Genomic DNA, 16,393 nt, shown 5'->3' with positions numbered 1-16,393 from the left:
ATAACACCCCTCTCTCCCCCCCATAACACCCCTCTCCCCCTGCCCCGTGCAGCTGTCTCTCTCTCTCGCTCCCGGACGGCTTGCTCTCGCTCTAATTTTATCCTGTGATATTTCTGGGCGGTCAGCAGTTTTACCGCGGGGCCGGAGCGGGAGCGGGGCTGGGAACACCATGGACGCGAAGCTGGAGGCGGCCGGGGAGTTGAAGAGCCGGCGGGTGGACAGTAAAAAGGCCAAGAAGCCGGTGTGTGCCGGCCCGCCTCGGCCACCCCGATCCCTCCTGTGTCTGAGTCTCCAAAACCCGCTCCGCAAAGTCTGCACCAGCATCGTAGAGTGGAAGTATCCTTCGGAGGTGGAGGGAAGTGGGGGAAGGGATGTGGAGAGGGGGAAGGAGGCAGAGAGGGATGGGGAGCAGGGGGATGGGCTAGGGGACAGGGGTGGGAAGAGTGGGGTGGGGGTGGAGGTGGAGGAGGGGTGGGGCATTGGGAGGGTAAGGGGAGGTTGTTGGAGGGGAAAGAGAACTGGGAAGAGGGATATGGGGAGGGAAGAGGGATAGAAGGAGGAGAGAAGTGAGTGGAGGAGAAGGGGTGTGGTAGTGAGGGGGCTATTGGAGGAGAAGGAAGGGGAGGGAGAAAGAGGGAGTAGGAGGACATGGAGAGATACAGGATGAGAAGGGAGTCGGAGGAGGTACAGAAGAGTCACATTGTAGGAGGGAGGGTAAGAAGTGGGGAACTTAGTGTAAAATAAAGAAAGAGAGGGTGGGAAAGAGAAGAGTTTGTGGTGAATGAAGGTGATACAGGGACAGAGATGGGGAGAGTGAGTGAGGGGACAGTGAGGGAGTGTTGGGGACAAGAGAGAGAGTGTGGAAGAAATGGGAGATAATGCAGAGGGTTTAGTGAGGGAGGGAAAAAGGGATGGAGAATGAGGACAAAGCAAAATAAAATGAAAGGGCAGTAGAGAGGTGGATGGTGAAACAGAAAAGGAGGGGATAAAACAGGGAGAGTGGAAAGTTAAAGAAACGAAGAAAGAGATTGAACCTGCAGAGAGAAACTGAAGGTTCCTAACAGATAGATAGAGACCCAGTAGGAAGGTGAGAACCAGCACAATGGGGACAATGTTTGAATATGAATAATGTGTGTTTATAATGATTCACAGGGATGTGGCAAAAGACAGAGAGAGATTTAAAGTATAGGATAAATAGAAACAGGCCAAGGAGGGATATGAGGAGACAGGAATAGAGTTGTTGAGTGTTGTGGGAGATGTCATTCAACATAGGTTGTGCAGCTGTCACTGTTCTCAGTCCATATAAGGTGAGCTAAAGCCTGCTTAATGTGTCAATGGTCAGGGGTCGCACTGAGCTCACACTCCTGTATTAAAGGGGATTACAGACCCTCTCCAGTTGGTTCCAGCAGATCTGACTAAACTGCTGCTTCGTAATGTTATAGGTCTCTATTGGAGACTGTTGCTGCAATAATTCTGAATACTGTGGGAGTAACCAAAGATAAATCTCACACCTTCAGATCTTTCGTTGAGGCAATGAAGAGGGAACTTTACTCTCCATATAATTCCGTGCTGTACCTGTCCTGGGAGTGTTTGATAGGGATAGTGTAAAGGGAGATTTACTCTATATGTAAACATGTACTGTACCTGCCTTGGCAGTGTTCGATGGGGTTGGTATAGAAGGAACTTTACTCTCTATCTGATCACATGCTGTATCTGTCTTGGGAGATTCATGGAATAATGTAGGAGTTTCTGCTGGGAAAACATACAGGGATTTTTAGCCTGTATCATAGCTGTTCTAATTCTCTGGAACTGTTTCATGGGAGTATTCGCAAAGAATTTTATTTTGTAGTTAACCTCCGTTCACCTGTGTTGGACCAATGGATAAGACAATATAGAGAGATTTTTACTCCATATATGACCTATGTTTTACCATCCCTCAATGTGTTTTATGAGACTATGGATGTCATTGGTTGTGTGAATGGGGATATCCTTGACACCATTGTCAGACCCTTTGAAATTATCATATTAATTACCATCTTTGCCAATTGTGTGGCCCTGGCTGTGTACACGCCCCTTCCAGGAGATGACACCAATTCGTTGAATTTCAAGTTGGTAAGTTATCAGTGAGTCCTTCACAATTATCTGAATATAAACAACTAAAACAGCAGATAGTCTTTCAACTAAGTACACTCTGCCATGAAGTGGTCTGTGCAGAACTGCTCAAAAAAGATCAGAGGTACACCACGTTGAACATCACAGGTACACCCCAACCCTGGTTCCAAACCAGTCAGTCAACTGGTGAAGGACAGAACAGGAATCAGTCTTTCCCCAGTTATTTATTTATTTACAGTCTCAAACTTTACAAGCACACACCACCTCCCCAAACATGCACTGTTTAAGCCACTGTATGTGCATCCGTCCATCCACTTGCCAGAGTATTTACATCTCTACTCCACCCCTTTCAAAACCCTCGCTATCAAGTGTATTTACATTGCTACCCTCAGTTTATTTACATCCCTCTCGCCCCAGTTTATTTACATCCCTCTCGCCCCAGTTTATCTACATCCCTCTCAGATTATTTAATTTAAAATTGGTGTGTGATCAGCGACAGAAGGGTGTGAATGCTGGTGTGCAGGTATATGGACCCAGAGGGTTGCTGTAGTGGTGCCTCGGCCCTTGCAATTGTCCAGCAGTTATGAGGTTCTTGCATGCTGTATGGTTGAGAATGGGAACTGCCTGGACGATGAGCAAACTGACAATGGCATGTTCAAGTTGCAGGAGGAGATAGAAATGTAGTTGTGGTAGGAAATTGTATAATTAGGGACAGATTCTGTTCTCTGAAGCTTTGAGTGGGAGTCCCGAGGCCTGTATTGCCTGCTCGGTGTCAGGGTTAAGGATAACTTCTTGGGACTGGAGAGGAACTTGGAGAGTGAGGGGAGAGATCTAGCTGTTATCATCCACATTGGTGCCAATGACCTTGGTAAAACTTGAAATGAGGTCCTCCTGAAAGAATTTGAACAGTCAGGATCTTAATTAAAAAGCTGGACTTAGGAGATAATAATCTCTGGATTACTACCTGAGCCTTGGGCAAATTGGCGTGGGGTAAATAAAGTGAAGGAGTTACATATTTAGCAGAAAGATTTGTCTGGATTGAGAGATAGTAGGAACTGCCGATAGTGGAGAATCTGAGATAACAAGGTGTAGAGCTGGATGAACACAGCAGGCCAAGCAGCATCAGAGGAACAGGAAAGCTGACGTTTCGGGTCTAGACCCTCCTTTAGAAATGGGGCTTCGCAGTGGGGTTAAAATTGTTACAGAGATAGTAGGAACTGCCGATGCTGGAGAATCTGAGATAAAAAGGTGTAGAGCTGGATGAACACAGCAGGCCAAGCAGCATCAGAGGAGCAGGAAAGCTGACATTTTGGGTCTAGACCCTTCTTCAGAAATGGATTGAATAGGTTTCGGTTTGTGGGGCACTGGCACCATTACTCGGGTAGAAGGGAGCTGTTTTGGTGGGATGAGCTTCACTTGAACTGTGCTGGATTATGCCCTGGTAAACTGAATACCTTGGACTGTAGAGAGGGCTTTAAACTAATTAGAGGGGTGATGGTTTGGAAGTGTAGGCTTACTGCAAGAGGATATGGCAGCGTTACTTGGATAATTAAGACCGGAGTGGTACAGGAAGGGACAGAGTGCACAGACATCAAAAACTAGCAGTAAATGGGGCCAAAGGGGCAAAAATGGTAAAAAGGCAAAACTATTGACTCTTTACTTGAATATATGTGGCATTTGAAACAAAATAAATGGCACCAATGCAAGTTTATGGGTGTGAACTAGTAGCCATCATAGAGACATAGATACCAGGAGATCAAAGCTTGGAATTAAAATTCAGGAGCATGTCACGCTTTGAATGTACAGGTAGGAAGAAGAGGGCGATCGGACAGTATAGCAGGAGCGTAGACCCCGACCGGAGACAAAAACTCAGGAGGCAGGCAAGATTCAGGCAAGTGGAAGACGTTTATTCGAGCAGAAACCGGTTAATGCAGGAAAGGGCCAAAGGATCTTCCCTGAATCTGGCCTCAATGTAAGAAAGCAATTTTTCCCTTAATCTTTGGCTCAGAGCAGAAGAGAGATCAATGACACACTCTGATATTTACAGTGCAAATACAACATTTTACACATTTTATGTTTCATTAATCAAATACAGCATAGTCACTGTCCTTCCTTCTTAATCTATACACTCATTCCTGTGGGAGACCTAATCAATGATGGGCATTCCTATCAATAGCCCCAGATTCCCATGGTCTTATGGTGTTTACCAGACATTGTAATCTCTAGGCCTGGGGATCTTTCTTTGCAGGCTATTCATTCACATTCCAAAGTTGTTGGCTATACTCCTTCAGATCTGTCTCAAGCTGCTTATCTCTAAGGACAATGTGAATTCTATTATTCATGGTACTACATGTGCTTTCTTTTATCAAATTCAGCCATTCCTCATATTTGCCATTGTCCTAATTATTTATGTAAAAATACAAAAGGCGGTTAGTTTTAACTAATTGCTATAAGGTTAATTTCGATTATAACGTTAGTTATAAAATGTAAAGTTGTACAGCTTCTCCTACTCTTAGCACGTTGTAATTAATGGATTGTGAACAACCTATCTTGCTTAAAGCATAAGATAAGATGTTTCCTCGGGCTAATTAACTTTCACAAACAGGTTTAAATGCTTTTGCCCTAATGCTTGTAATATATTCTGGTTATATGTTGAAAACTACTTCTATGATTATCTGAATAATCTTTAACTAAAGCCTATTTCTTAATGCTGTAGGTAAAAAGCTAATTCCTGCAAAATATCTTTAGCTGTTCTCTTTGCAGCTACTAGATAGTTAATCGGGATGGTTCATGGGGTGAGACTCACACCTGGTGTTATTCATTTACTGGGATAATAATCTTTTCATTAATGAGGCTGGAATTAATCCCTATCTGTTCTTAGGCATTCTTTTATTAAAACTGCCTCAGATGGTTGGTGGTAAGGCTCTTTTGCTAACCTTAGAGTAGTCTTGTTCAAAGGTATCATTGTGTTTCATTTAAATGGTGGAGCAGGCTGTCCCATTTTGTTCTAACCCTTGTCGGCCATTTTGTGTCTTTTAAACATGGGCCACTTTAGTGTAAGCAGGTATAGTTCACCTCTACATGTATAAAAACATGAAAGGATCTTGGATCAGAAGACGTAAAATCTATATAGTTGGAGGTAAGAAATAAAAGGCGAAAGAGCAAAGGATTCTGGGTAATGCAAGACAGAGGATAGGAAAAAATTGCGGTTGTAAGGGCTGCTCCTTTTTTGAGGCATTTTCAGTATTGGGGCTAATTTCCCCAAATTCTAAACACAGTAATCACTGTTTTATAAACTTTTGCATTGTTTTGGAACTTTAGAAAAGAAAGAGATCAAAATAATGGCACTTTATAAAGGAGGAAGAGAGACAAAGCAGAGACCGAGTGGGAGGTGAAACAAATGGAGAAATAAGCCTGCACAGCTGTGTGACCAAGCAGTGAACTGGTACAGCTGAATGTCTCTGTTGTTTAGTTTCAAATATCTCTGGACATCAAAGTTCCTTCTAAGAAAAATAAACAAACAGTAAAATTCACAGCTGACTTAGGAGAAACCTGTGTGGGTGTGGGTGGGGGAGGGCGGTGCTCACAGCAGGGGAACAGCTAAGTGGCTATTTTTAAAGTGCAATCTTACTGCACCCCACCCCCCACAGGGGTTAGAGTGTTTGAGCTATTGGGAGAGGCTGAATAGGTTGGGGCTATTTTCCCTGGAGTGTTAGAGACTGACGGTTGACCTTAGAGGTTTATAAAACCCTGAGGGGCATGGATAGGGTAAGTAGCCAAGGTCTTTTCCCTGGGGTGGGGGAGTCCAAAGCTAGAGATCATAGGTTTAAGGTGAGAGGGGAAAGATTTAAAAGGGACCTAAAGGGCAACTTTCTCACACAAAGGGTGGTGCATGTATGGAATGAGCTGCCAGAGGAAGTGGTAGAGGCTGGTACAATTACAACATTTAAAAGGCACCTGGATGGGTATATGAATAAGAAGGGTTTAGAGGGATATGGGCCAAATGATAGCAAATAGGACTAGATTGATTTGGGATAACTGGTCAGCATGGACGAGTTGGACCAAAGGGTCTGTTTCTCTGCCGTACAGCTCAATAACTAAGTAGTGGAAAAGGTATAGCCCACAGGTTCCCTATCAGTAAATATATGGTAGGACAGCGAATAAATTGGGGATAATGAGGCTACATCAAAAAAGCACTACGTTGATCATGGATAACTTTAATTTTCATGTAGACTGTGATAGTCACAGCAGAGGAAGAATTCGTAGAGTATATTTGGGACAGTTTCCTAGAACAAAACGTTATGGATCCAATCAGAGATGAGGCTATTTTTAGATCTAGTCATGTATAATGAAGCAGGTTTAATACATTATGTCAGAGTAAAAGATCCCCTAGGAAATAGTGACCATAACATGGTAGAATTTAACATTCAGTTTGAGAGGGAGAAATGTGGGTTGGAAACAACGGTGCTCAACTCAAAATGGAGTCATTACAAAGGAACGAGGGCAAAGCTGGCTGGAGTGGATTGGGAAATGAGTTTATCTGTAAAGATGGTTGAGAAAAGTAGTTTGTAGCCCCACAGTAAAAATATATCCCAGTATTCTTACTGGGATGTTTCTAGAAGGAATGTAGGAAGGGGATCAGCAACAGTGCTTATCCAGGGAAGTTCAGGATAGCATCAGATTGAAAGAACAAACATACAATGTAGGAAAGATTAGTGGTAAGCCAGAGGATTTGGAAAGTTTTAAAACCAACAAAAGACAATCAGAAAACTGATAGAGGGAAGAGGATAAACTTGCAACTACTATCAAGATGGATAGCAAGACCTTCTTTAAATCGATAGAGAGAGAAAGCAAAGTGGCTTAGGCCCCTTAGAGAATGAGCCTGGGGATATAATGGGGAATCAGGAAATAGCAGAGGAGTTGTCAAAGATCATGACATAGGAGCAGAAGTAGACCATTCAGCCCATCCAGTCTTCTTTGGCATTCAGTGAGATTATTGCTGATCTGATAATCCTCAACTTCACTTTCCAGCCTTTTCCCCATAACCCTTAAGTCCCATACTGATTAAAAATTGAATATCCGTAACAACACAGCCTCAACAACTCTGTGTGGTGAAGAATTCCACAGATTCGCCACACTCTGAGAGAAGAAATTCCTCCTTATCTGAGCCTTAAATGTGCAACACTTTATTCTGAAATTATAACTTCTGGACCTACACTCTCCCACAATGGAAAGCAATCCTTCCGCATCTACTGCCTTGAATGTTTCAATAAAGTCATCGCTTATTCTTCTGAATTCCAGACCCAAGAAGTACAGGCCCGACCCACTCAACCTCAAAGAACAAAGAACAAAGAAAATTACAGCACAGGAACAGGCCCTTCGGCCCTCCACGCCTGTGCCGATCCAGATCCTCTATCTAAACCTATCGCCTATTTTCCAAGGATTTGTATCCCTCTGCTCCCTGCCCATTCATGTATCTGTTTAGATACATCTGAAATGACGCTATCGTGCCCGCCTCTACCACCTCCGCTGGCAACGCGTTCCAGGCATCCACCACCCTCTGTGTAAAGAACTTTCCACGCATATCTCCCTTAAACTTTTCCCCTCTCACCTTGAAATCGTGACCCCTAGTAATTGAGTCCCCCACTCTGGGAAAAAGCTTCTTGCTATCCACCCTGTCTATACGTCTCATGATTTTGTAGACCTCAATCAAGCCCCCCCTCAACCTCCATCTTTCTAATGTAAATAATCCTAATCTACTCAACCTCTCTTCATAGCTAGCGCCCTCCATACCAGGCAACATCCTGGTGAGCCTCCTCTGCACCCTCTCCAAAGCATCCACCTCCTTTTGGTAATGTGGCGACCAGAACTGTATGCAGCATTCCAAATGTGGTCGAACCAAAGTCCTATCCAACTGTAACATGACCTGCCCACTCTTGTACTCAATACCCCGTCCGATGAATGAAAGCATGCGATATGCCTTCTTGACCACTTTATCGACCTCCGTTGCCACCTTCAGGGTACAATGGACCTGAACACCCGGATCTCTCTGTGTATAAATTTTCCCCAGGGCTTTTCCATTTACCGCATAGTTCGCTCTTGATTTGGATCTTCCAAAATGCATCACCTTGCATTTGCCTGGATTGAACTCCCATCTGCCATTTCTCCGCCCAACTCTCCAATCTATGTATATTCTGCTGCATTCTCCGATAGTCCCCTTCACTATCTGCTACTCCACCAATCTTAGTGTCATCTGCAAACTTGCTAATCAGACCATCTATACCTTCCTCCAGATCATTTATGTATATCACAAAGAACAGTGGTCCCAACACGGATCCTTGTGGAACACCACTGGTCCCAGTTCTCCATTTTGAGAAACTCCCTTCCACTACAACTCTCTGTCTCCTGTTGCCCAGCCAGTTCTCTATCCATCTAGCTAGTACACCCTGGACCTCATGCAACTTCACTTTCTCCATCAGCCTCCTAATAAGAAAATCCCTCCATAGCCAGCATCAACCTAGTGAATTGTCTCTAACTGCTTCCAGTTCCAGAATGTATTAAATCATATTGTTCACAGTATTCCAGCTGTGACCTGACTAGAGCATGGTTTTAGCAAAGCCTCCTTAATTTTATACTCCATTCCCTTTGAAATAAAAGCCGACATTCTATTTGCCTTCCCTATTACCTGCTGAACATTTATGCTTCCTAAATATGTGAAGACTCCCAAATCCTTGCATGCTGTAGCTTTCTGCAGCCTTTCTCAATTTAAATAATATTCAGCACCTCTAATCTCCCTGCCCGGGGGAGGTGATGGCTATTAAATGATTAAACTATTAACTACTAAACCAGAAACTCGGCTAATGTTCTGGGGACCTGAGTTCGAATCCCACCGTATCAGACGGTGGAATTTGAATTCAATACAAGAAATATTTGGAATTAAGAATCTACTGATGACCACAATTGTCGATGGTTCACTGATGTCCTTCAGGAAAGGAAATCTGCCACCCTCACCTGGTCTGGCCACAGCAATATGGTTGACTCTCAGTTGCCCCCTGAAATGGCCTAGCAAGCCATTCAGTTGTTCCAATTTCTACAAAAGAAATGAAACTGGATGGATCACCTGGCATCAACCTAGGTACTGGAAGAGACAATGACAGAAACAGCCGTGTCAGGGGTGGCACGGTGGCTCAATGGTTAGGACTACTGTCTCATAGCGCTGGGTTCGATTCCACCCTCGGGCGACTGTCTGTGTGGACTTTGCCCATTTTCCCCATGTCTGCGTGGGGGTTTCCTCTAGGCGCTTCAGTCTAAAAGAAAGGACATAGCTGTTAGACTGGGAACAAACATAAGGGAAAAACATGTCCAACCTCATCCTTACCAATCTGCCAGCTACAGATGCCTATGTTCATAACAGTATTGATAAGAGTGACCACCCGACAGTCCTTGTGGAGATGAAGTCCCACCTTCACAATGAAAATAACCTCCACCATGTTGTGTGGCGCTACCACCGTGCTAAATGGGATAGACTTCACACAGATCTAGCAACTCAAGACTGAGCATCCATGAGGTGCTGTGGGCCATCAACAGCAGCAGAATTGTACTCCAACACGATCTGTGACCTCATGGCCCGGCATATCCCCAACTCAACCATTGCCATCGAGCCAGGGGATCAGCCCTGGTTCAATGGAGAGTGGAGGAGGCCATGCCAGGAACAGCACCAGGCATAACTGAAAATGAGGTGTCAGCCTGGTGAAGCTACCAAACAGGACTACTTGAATGACAAACAGCGTAAACAACAAGTTGACAGAGTTAAGCAATCACACAACCAATGGATCAGATCTAAGCTCTACAGACCTGCCACATCCAGTCATGAACGATGATGAACAATTAACACACTGGAGGAGGAGGCTTCACAAATATGACCTAACCAGCTCAATGATGGAAGAGCCCTGCACATCAGTGGAAAAGATAAGGCTGAAACATTCTCAGCAATCTTCAGCCAGTAGTGCTGAGTGGATGACTCATCTCGGCCTCCTTCAGTGGTCCCCAGCATTACGGATACCAGTCTTCAGTGAATTCAATTCACTCCATGTGATATCAAGAAACAGTTGGTGACTGTGGATATTGTAAAAGACTATGAGCCCTGACAACATTCTGGCAATAATACTGAAGACTTCTGCTCCAGAACTTGCTGCTCCCCTAGCCAAGCTCTTCCAGTACAGTTATAATACTGGCATCTACCTGACAATGTGGAAAATTGCCCAAGTATGTTGTGTATATGAATAGCCGGACAAATCCGACCTGGCCAATTAATGCCCCATCTGTCTACTCTCGATCATCAGTAAAGTGATGGAAGGTGCTCAGCAATAATCTGTTCAGTGACGCCCAGTTTGCGTTCCTGCAGGGCAACTCAGCTCCTGACACCATTACAGCCTTGGTTCAAACATGGACAAAAGAGCTGAATTGCAGAGGTGAGGTGAGAGTGACAGTCCTTGACACCAAGGCTGCATTTGATTTGAGTGTGGCATCAGGTCAATGAGAATCAGGGGAAAACACTGCTGGTTAGAATCATGTGTGGTACAAAGGAAGATGTTCTGATGTGTTAGAGGTCAGTCATCTCAACTCCAGGACATCTCTTCAGGATTTCCTCAGTGACTTTTACCATCCAGAAGGAAAAGGGCGGCAGATACAAAGGGATACCACCTGCAAGTTACCCTCCAAGCTATTCATTATCCTCAGTTGGATGTCACCGTTCCTCCATTGTTGTAAGGTCAAATTCCTAGAATTTACCCCAACAGTATTTTGGGGTGTCCCTACGTTAGATAGAGTGCAGCAGTTCAAGAAAGCAGCTCACCAGAACCTTCCACAGGTCAGTTAGTAATTGGCAACAATTCGTGTTCTTTCCCGTGTTTCACACACCAATGTCTATCTGTTGAATTGGACAGCAGAAGATTTTTGGAGATTTACAAAGGCTTTGTTATGAATCGATATAGTATGTACATCAGTTTCTGCCTTTCCTTTCGAAACCCTTTCCCTGTCCTGAAGCCAGCCCTACCTGGAACAAACTCAGCTAATGTTTTTATACCGAAGGCAAAAATCAAAAACTTTGAGTATGGGGAGACTGCGAACCAGGCTGGGGATAGAAGAAGGGCAGGGCTAACGGGGTAGTGCAAAGGTGTTAGATCACCACACGGAAGAGATCCGGGAAGGGAACTGCTGCAGCTAGTTCTGGTGGAAGGGAGGGAATTTTACAGGACTGGGAATAGAAGTGGATCTGAAGCCATTGACTCATGAAAGTGATGCTGGCAAGCTGTTTGCCTCAGAAGGAACGTCACAACATAGTTTTCTGACACCCTCACACTTACTTTTCTGTCTCTCTTGTAGGAAAAGGTTGAGTACGTCTTCCTGATAATATTCACAATTGAAGCAATTTTGAAAATCATTGTGTATGGCTTCCTGTTTCACCCAGATGCCTACTTGCGGAATTTCTGGAATATTCTGGATTTTGTCATTGTCTTTGTTGGGTATGTCTTATGATTTTCTCATGAATGGTCTGTTAATTCCCACAGTAAGCTTGCACAATCATGTTTTATTTGACACATCCAGACTTGCTTCATATACTTTTTGTCAATGTAGAATTTGTTGAACTTCTTTTGCCAAAAATGCAAGAGGTGCACAGTAAACAGGAAAATGTTTACCTCGTGCTGGCAAGTTGATGGGAAAGATCATCACAAGGTTTAAGATAAACACATACATATATAAGGTTCCTGTCATATCGTTAGAATATCTCAAAATGTCTTGCAAGGAATCATTATTTGAAATGTAGTTATTGTTGTTATGTAGAAAATGTGACAGCCAATTTGTACAGAGCAAGCTCCCACAAACATGAATGAGATAATGTCCAGATCATCTGTTTTTGTGATGTGAGTTCAGGACTAAATAATGACCAGAACACAGTGAACTACTCCCTCCTGTTGCCCAGAGGTTCTACAACTAATAGATGCAGAAATGTCAAAATTTGGTTCTGAGAACTATGGACAGATGAGGTCTGGACACCACACGAGTAACTAGTATCCATTAAATTACATACAGGAACATTGCAGAGCAGAACCTCACTTAAACCATCTTCCATCATGTCCAAATCTCATGTGATCTGACGTTATTGAGGATGCAGTCTAGCTGTTCATGTGTACTATCATTGTTTTCTGCTACAGAATATAGACACTTCTAAAGAGAAACATGAGGTTGAAGCTTTTGCTTTGCATTCTCCAGGACTGAAACACAGGAAAGTGAACTTTAGAAATGAAACAATAATTTATATAGCACCAAAAGAGGGTGCTAATTGGTTGGACACCAATTGCTAATTGGTATGGAGATGTAGCACAAACTTTTAGCTGTCAGTCTTATTTAAATTAATAAATTTCAAGCAGGCAGGTCAACTCTGGTGAGAGTATTGCCTTTTTTAAATTCATTCATGGGATGAGGGTGTCACTGGCTAGGCAGCATTTATTGCCCATCCCTAATTGCCCAGAGGGCAGTTAAGTGTCAACCACATTGTTGTGGGTCTGGAGTCACATGTAGTCCAGACCAGGTAAGGATGGCAGTTTCCTTCCCTAAAGGACATTAGTGAACCAGATGGGTTTTTCCAACAATTGACAATGGATTCATGGTCATCAGTAGAGTCTTAATTCCAGACTTTTTTTTTATTGAATTCAAATTCCACATCTGCCGTGGTGGGATTTGAACCCGGGTCCCCAGAATATTGCCTGTGTTTCTGAATTAACAGACCAGCAATAATTCCACAAGGACACCGCCTCCCCTATGTGCAGCAGGGATTGGCCTTTTTCATGCTCCCTCATTGAAAAAGATGCAGTATGTGCTTCTGTTTGCCTGCAAGGAACAGGAAGTTCTGCGTGTATGTGAGTGTATATAGTTTCTAGCTCACACAAGGGAATCGCACTGTGTGCCAACTGATATTATTCATTTGGTTTCCAGTCTAATTCTTAGCAGTTGTCCAATAGCAGAATCACATGTAATTTTAGATATTGTTCTCATGTTTGCAAACAGAGACTGGTTGAGCATGGTTGGCATTCAAAGAGATGTGCTATTTAATATTTCTGATATGCTCTCTTATTTGTTGGGATGTACAGCCTTTATAACCTGGCATCACAATATCACTGAAATTCGTGTACCACGCTACAGAATTGCATCGTGAGCTGAAGGTCTTTTTGGCTTGTGTTAGCACCCTGTTAGTGAAGAATACAACTCATACATTTACTGCAAGGTGGCAGTGTGAGACGGATAGCTTAACCTATTGTTCAAATATTTGAGATGCCATCCTATTTTAGCATAATCTAAGGTGGAGTGGGCACCATTTTTAGGGCCAAAGTGCTGGCCTTCTGCCCTTTCATGAGTTTGAGATATATAGCAAGGGATGGTTTGATTAGGGTTGCCATTATTGTGTAGGATAGTTTTGATATCTCAGCATGAAGCTTACATAATGAGCAAATGGATAGAGCTCTGTTAATGAAGTTGCTGCTAATCTGAGCTTGGAGTACCTGGCTCGGTAGGAATCCCAATAGGGATTAGTTTATAATCATCAGCCATCATTGCTAGATGTTACAATCCTTTAGTCCTCAACATGAGTTCTCATTATGGAAGGTAGTGAGTTTTTAAATTCCTCTTCGTATCTGGTTCCGCCTTATAATGCTCTTATCCACCTGTCAAAACTACTTTGCGTCACCCTTTCAATTCAATATAGGTTTTCCCAGGCTACTTCCTGTTTCTGAAACCTTTGTCTCTATGTTTAAGGAACTAACTCATTTGCAGCCAATATAGTTTTGCTCTAATCCTGAGGAGCGGTGAAGCATAAATATCTTATGCTTTACCTGTCAACATACTCTGCAAGAGGAATGTCCAGTTCTCTTTTGCACAAAACATTTGTCTAGCCCAAGGGTGGGGAACCTTTTTACATTGGAAGGCCACATTTTATTTAACCGAGACCCTATTAGGCCACATGCTGAGAATTTAACACAGACAACAAAATGTCATATTTTGACGACGTAATTACTCATTTTAATTAATGCCTGCTATTAGATGAGAACTTTAAACAAAATAAAAATTCAGCAAAGACACATTTATTTGTTTGACAATAGAAATAATATGTGAAAAACTTAGACAACACACCATTTAATGACTCTTTTGTGATTGCTTATTGTGAGATAGGAATCGGATATTTGGTTCCAAAATCGTTGACTGTAGCTTTAATTGGTCCTCCAGGTGAAAAGCTGTCATCTTAGATCTCAAGCCCGTTTTAATTTGTATCACATTTGAAAATGTTGATTCACAACAGTAGGTTGTGCCAAAACAAAACATGATGAGCATGTTGATGTAGACGTGGGTATTTAATAACAATTTTCCATATTTCAATGGGATCCTTCTAGTATCAAATAGAGACTTCAGAATACTATCTTCTGAGAGATCAATCAATTCAGGTGCTTTGGAGACATCAAACAGGTGTGGTTGAAAAGCTAGTTTCAGTGTGAGATCATGTTTCTCAAAATCTGCAAACCTTTCATTGTATTTTTCAATCAGAGCATCTAGAACAGTGTGTATTCTTTCGTGTGGCATTTCCTTAATGATTTGCTTATATCCTGTTCATTAATTACCCTTTGCTAGTTCAGGAAAATAGTCAGCTGAAAGTTCCGATTGGGTAAGGAGAGCTTTTGAAAAAGGTCAGCTTTTACCAAAATGCCTGGATTTTTAGCCACATATCATATATAGATTTAGTTTTACCTTGCAAAAAAAATTCAGATCATTTTGCTTTGACATTATATCACACAAAAATGCAGCATTTCTGCAGAAATCCTCTTTTGACAATTCAGACAGTTCATTTAGTTCCTCAAAAATTCTTGTGATTTATTTTCACAAAGAGAAAAGTTTTACAAGTATTTGTCCTTGTGACAACCGGCGCACTTTAGAATGATATGGCAGATCCACGCTGACTCTTCATCATCAAGCTGAAACATGTTGCAAAATTGGCAATGCCATGATGCATTTGCTCGAATGTGGTTTACAATACTTATAACTTTATTTAATGTGTCACTTAAAACAGTAGATTTGGCACAGAGATTCTGTTGGTGCAAAAGACAATGAAAGGAAATCAAAGTATCTGGATCTGGCAGTTCTTTTTGTAGTAACTCAACAAATCCTTCACGTTTCCTGTCTTGGAAGGTGCACCATCTGTGCATACACTTACTAAATTACATAAATTCAGTTTTGCTTCATGGTATTTTTCTTGGAAGATAGTGAAGATGTGAGTTCCACGTGTAAGGGTACCCAAAGCCTGTAAATCCTCGTGGCAATGAAAATCTGCAACTATAACACGAATAAAAAATAACACCTGTGCTGAGTCAGTAATGTCACTGGATTCATCGAAGGCAATCGAATAATAAATGCCTTCACTTTGGCATATTGTATGAAGTTGTTCTGTTACATTGAGGGCTAATTCATGTCGCCGATCAGTTATGGCCCTTCTTGAAAGGGGTAATTGTTTGTACTTATTAACCTTTTCTGAATCTAAGCATCCTACAATTTCAACAATGCATTCTTTTATGATTTCCACATCGCTACATGGCTTACCTCTTCTTCTGAGTATATGTGCAACTTTATGAGTTGCTTCAGTGATGTCAGTCCCTTGTCCTGACATCGTTTCAAATACTTGCTGCTGCTTTTGATCTTTCATTTTCTTAAGTGCAGACTTTCGGGTTTCTCCTTCCAGTTTAGTACATTTGTGGTCCTTATGAACTGCATAATGCTGATATGCATTGTATTTCTTCACTGTTGCAATTATGGTGTCGCAGAGCAAACACATCATTTTATCTTTCACAGCAACTACGTACTACTGCAATTCCCATTCTTCATTAAACACTCTGCTCTTTTCCTTTAAAATTCTTTTCTCAGTTTTTGACATAACTCGGTTACCAGTAAAAATTTTAAAAATGGTACACAGATTTAAAAAGGAGGGTTTAATATTTGCGGACAAATAGGCAGAAGGCCGCAACCAGTACCCCAGAAGGCTGCATGTGGCCTTAAGGCCACGGGTTTCCCACCCCTGTTCTAAACCGTTCCTATTCATACACCCATTCAGATACCTTTTGAATTGTGGGACAACAAGGTGCAGGGCTGGATGAACACAGCAGGCCAAGCAGCATCATAGGAGCAGAGAGGCTGATGTTTCGGGCCTAGACCCTTCATCAGAAAAGGGGGAGGGGAAGGGGGT

General features: G+C 42.6%; 1 protein-coding gene across 1 annotated transcript in view; it reads left to right on the top strand.

The window, feature by feature from the left end:
* The first annotated feature begins 112 nt into the window (after positions 1–112).
* LOC109922317 (voltage-dependent L-type calcium channel subunit alpha-1S-like) overlaps positions 113–16,393 on the top strand; it is a 139,287-nt gene continuing 123,006 nt past the window's right edge. The window contains exons 1-3 of the mRNA XM_048611855.1: positions 113–336; positions 2,007–2,112; positions 11,497–11,636. Of these exons, the coding sequence (XP_048467812.1) occupies positions 170–336; positions 2,007–2,112; positions 11,497–11,636 (413 nt within the window). The 5' untranslated portion in view covers positions 113–169. The remainder of the gene's footprint in view (positions 337–2,006; positions 2,113–11,496; positions 11,637–16,393) is intronic.

This window comes from Rhincodon typus, chromosome 25 (assembly GCF_021869965.1).
Source record: "Rhincodon typus isolate 14 chromosome 25, sRhiTyp1.1, whole genome shotgun sequence".
Classification (NCBI taxonomy): domain Eukaryota; kingdom Metazoa; phylum Chordata; class Chondrichthyes; order Orectolobiformes; family Rhincodontidae; genus Rhincodon; species Rhincodon typus.
This window is presented reverse-complemented; position numbering and strand designations above follow the sequence as displayed.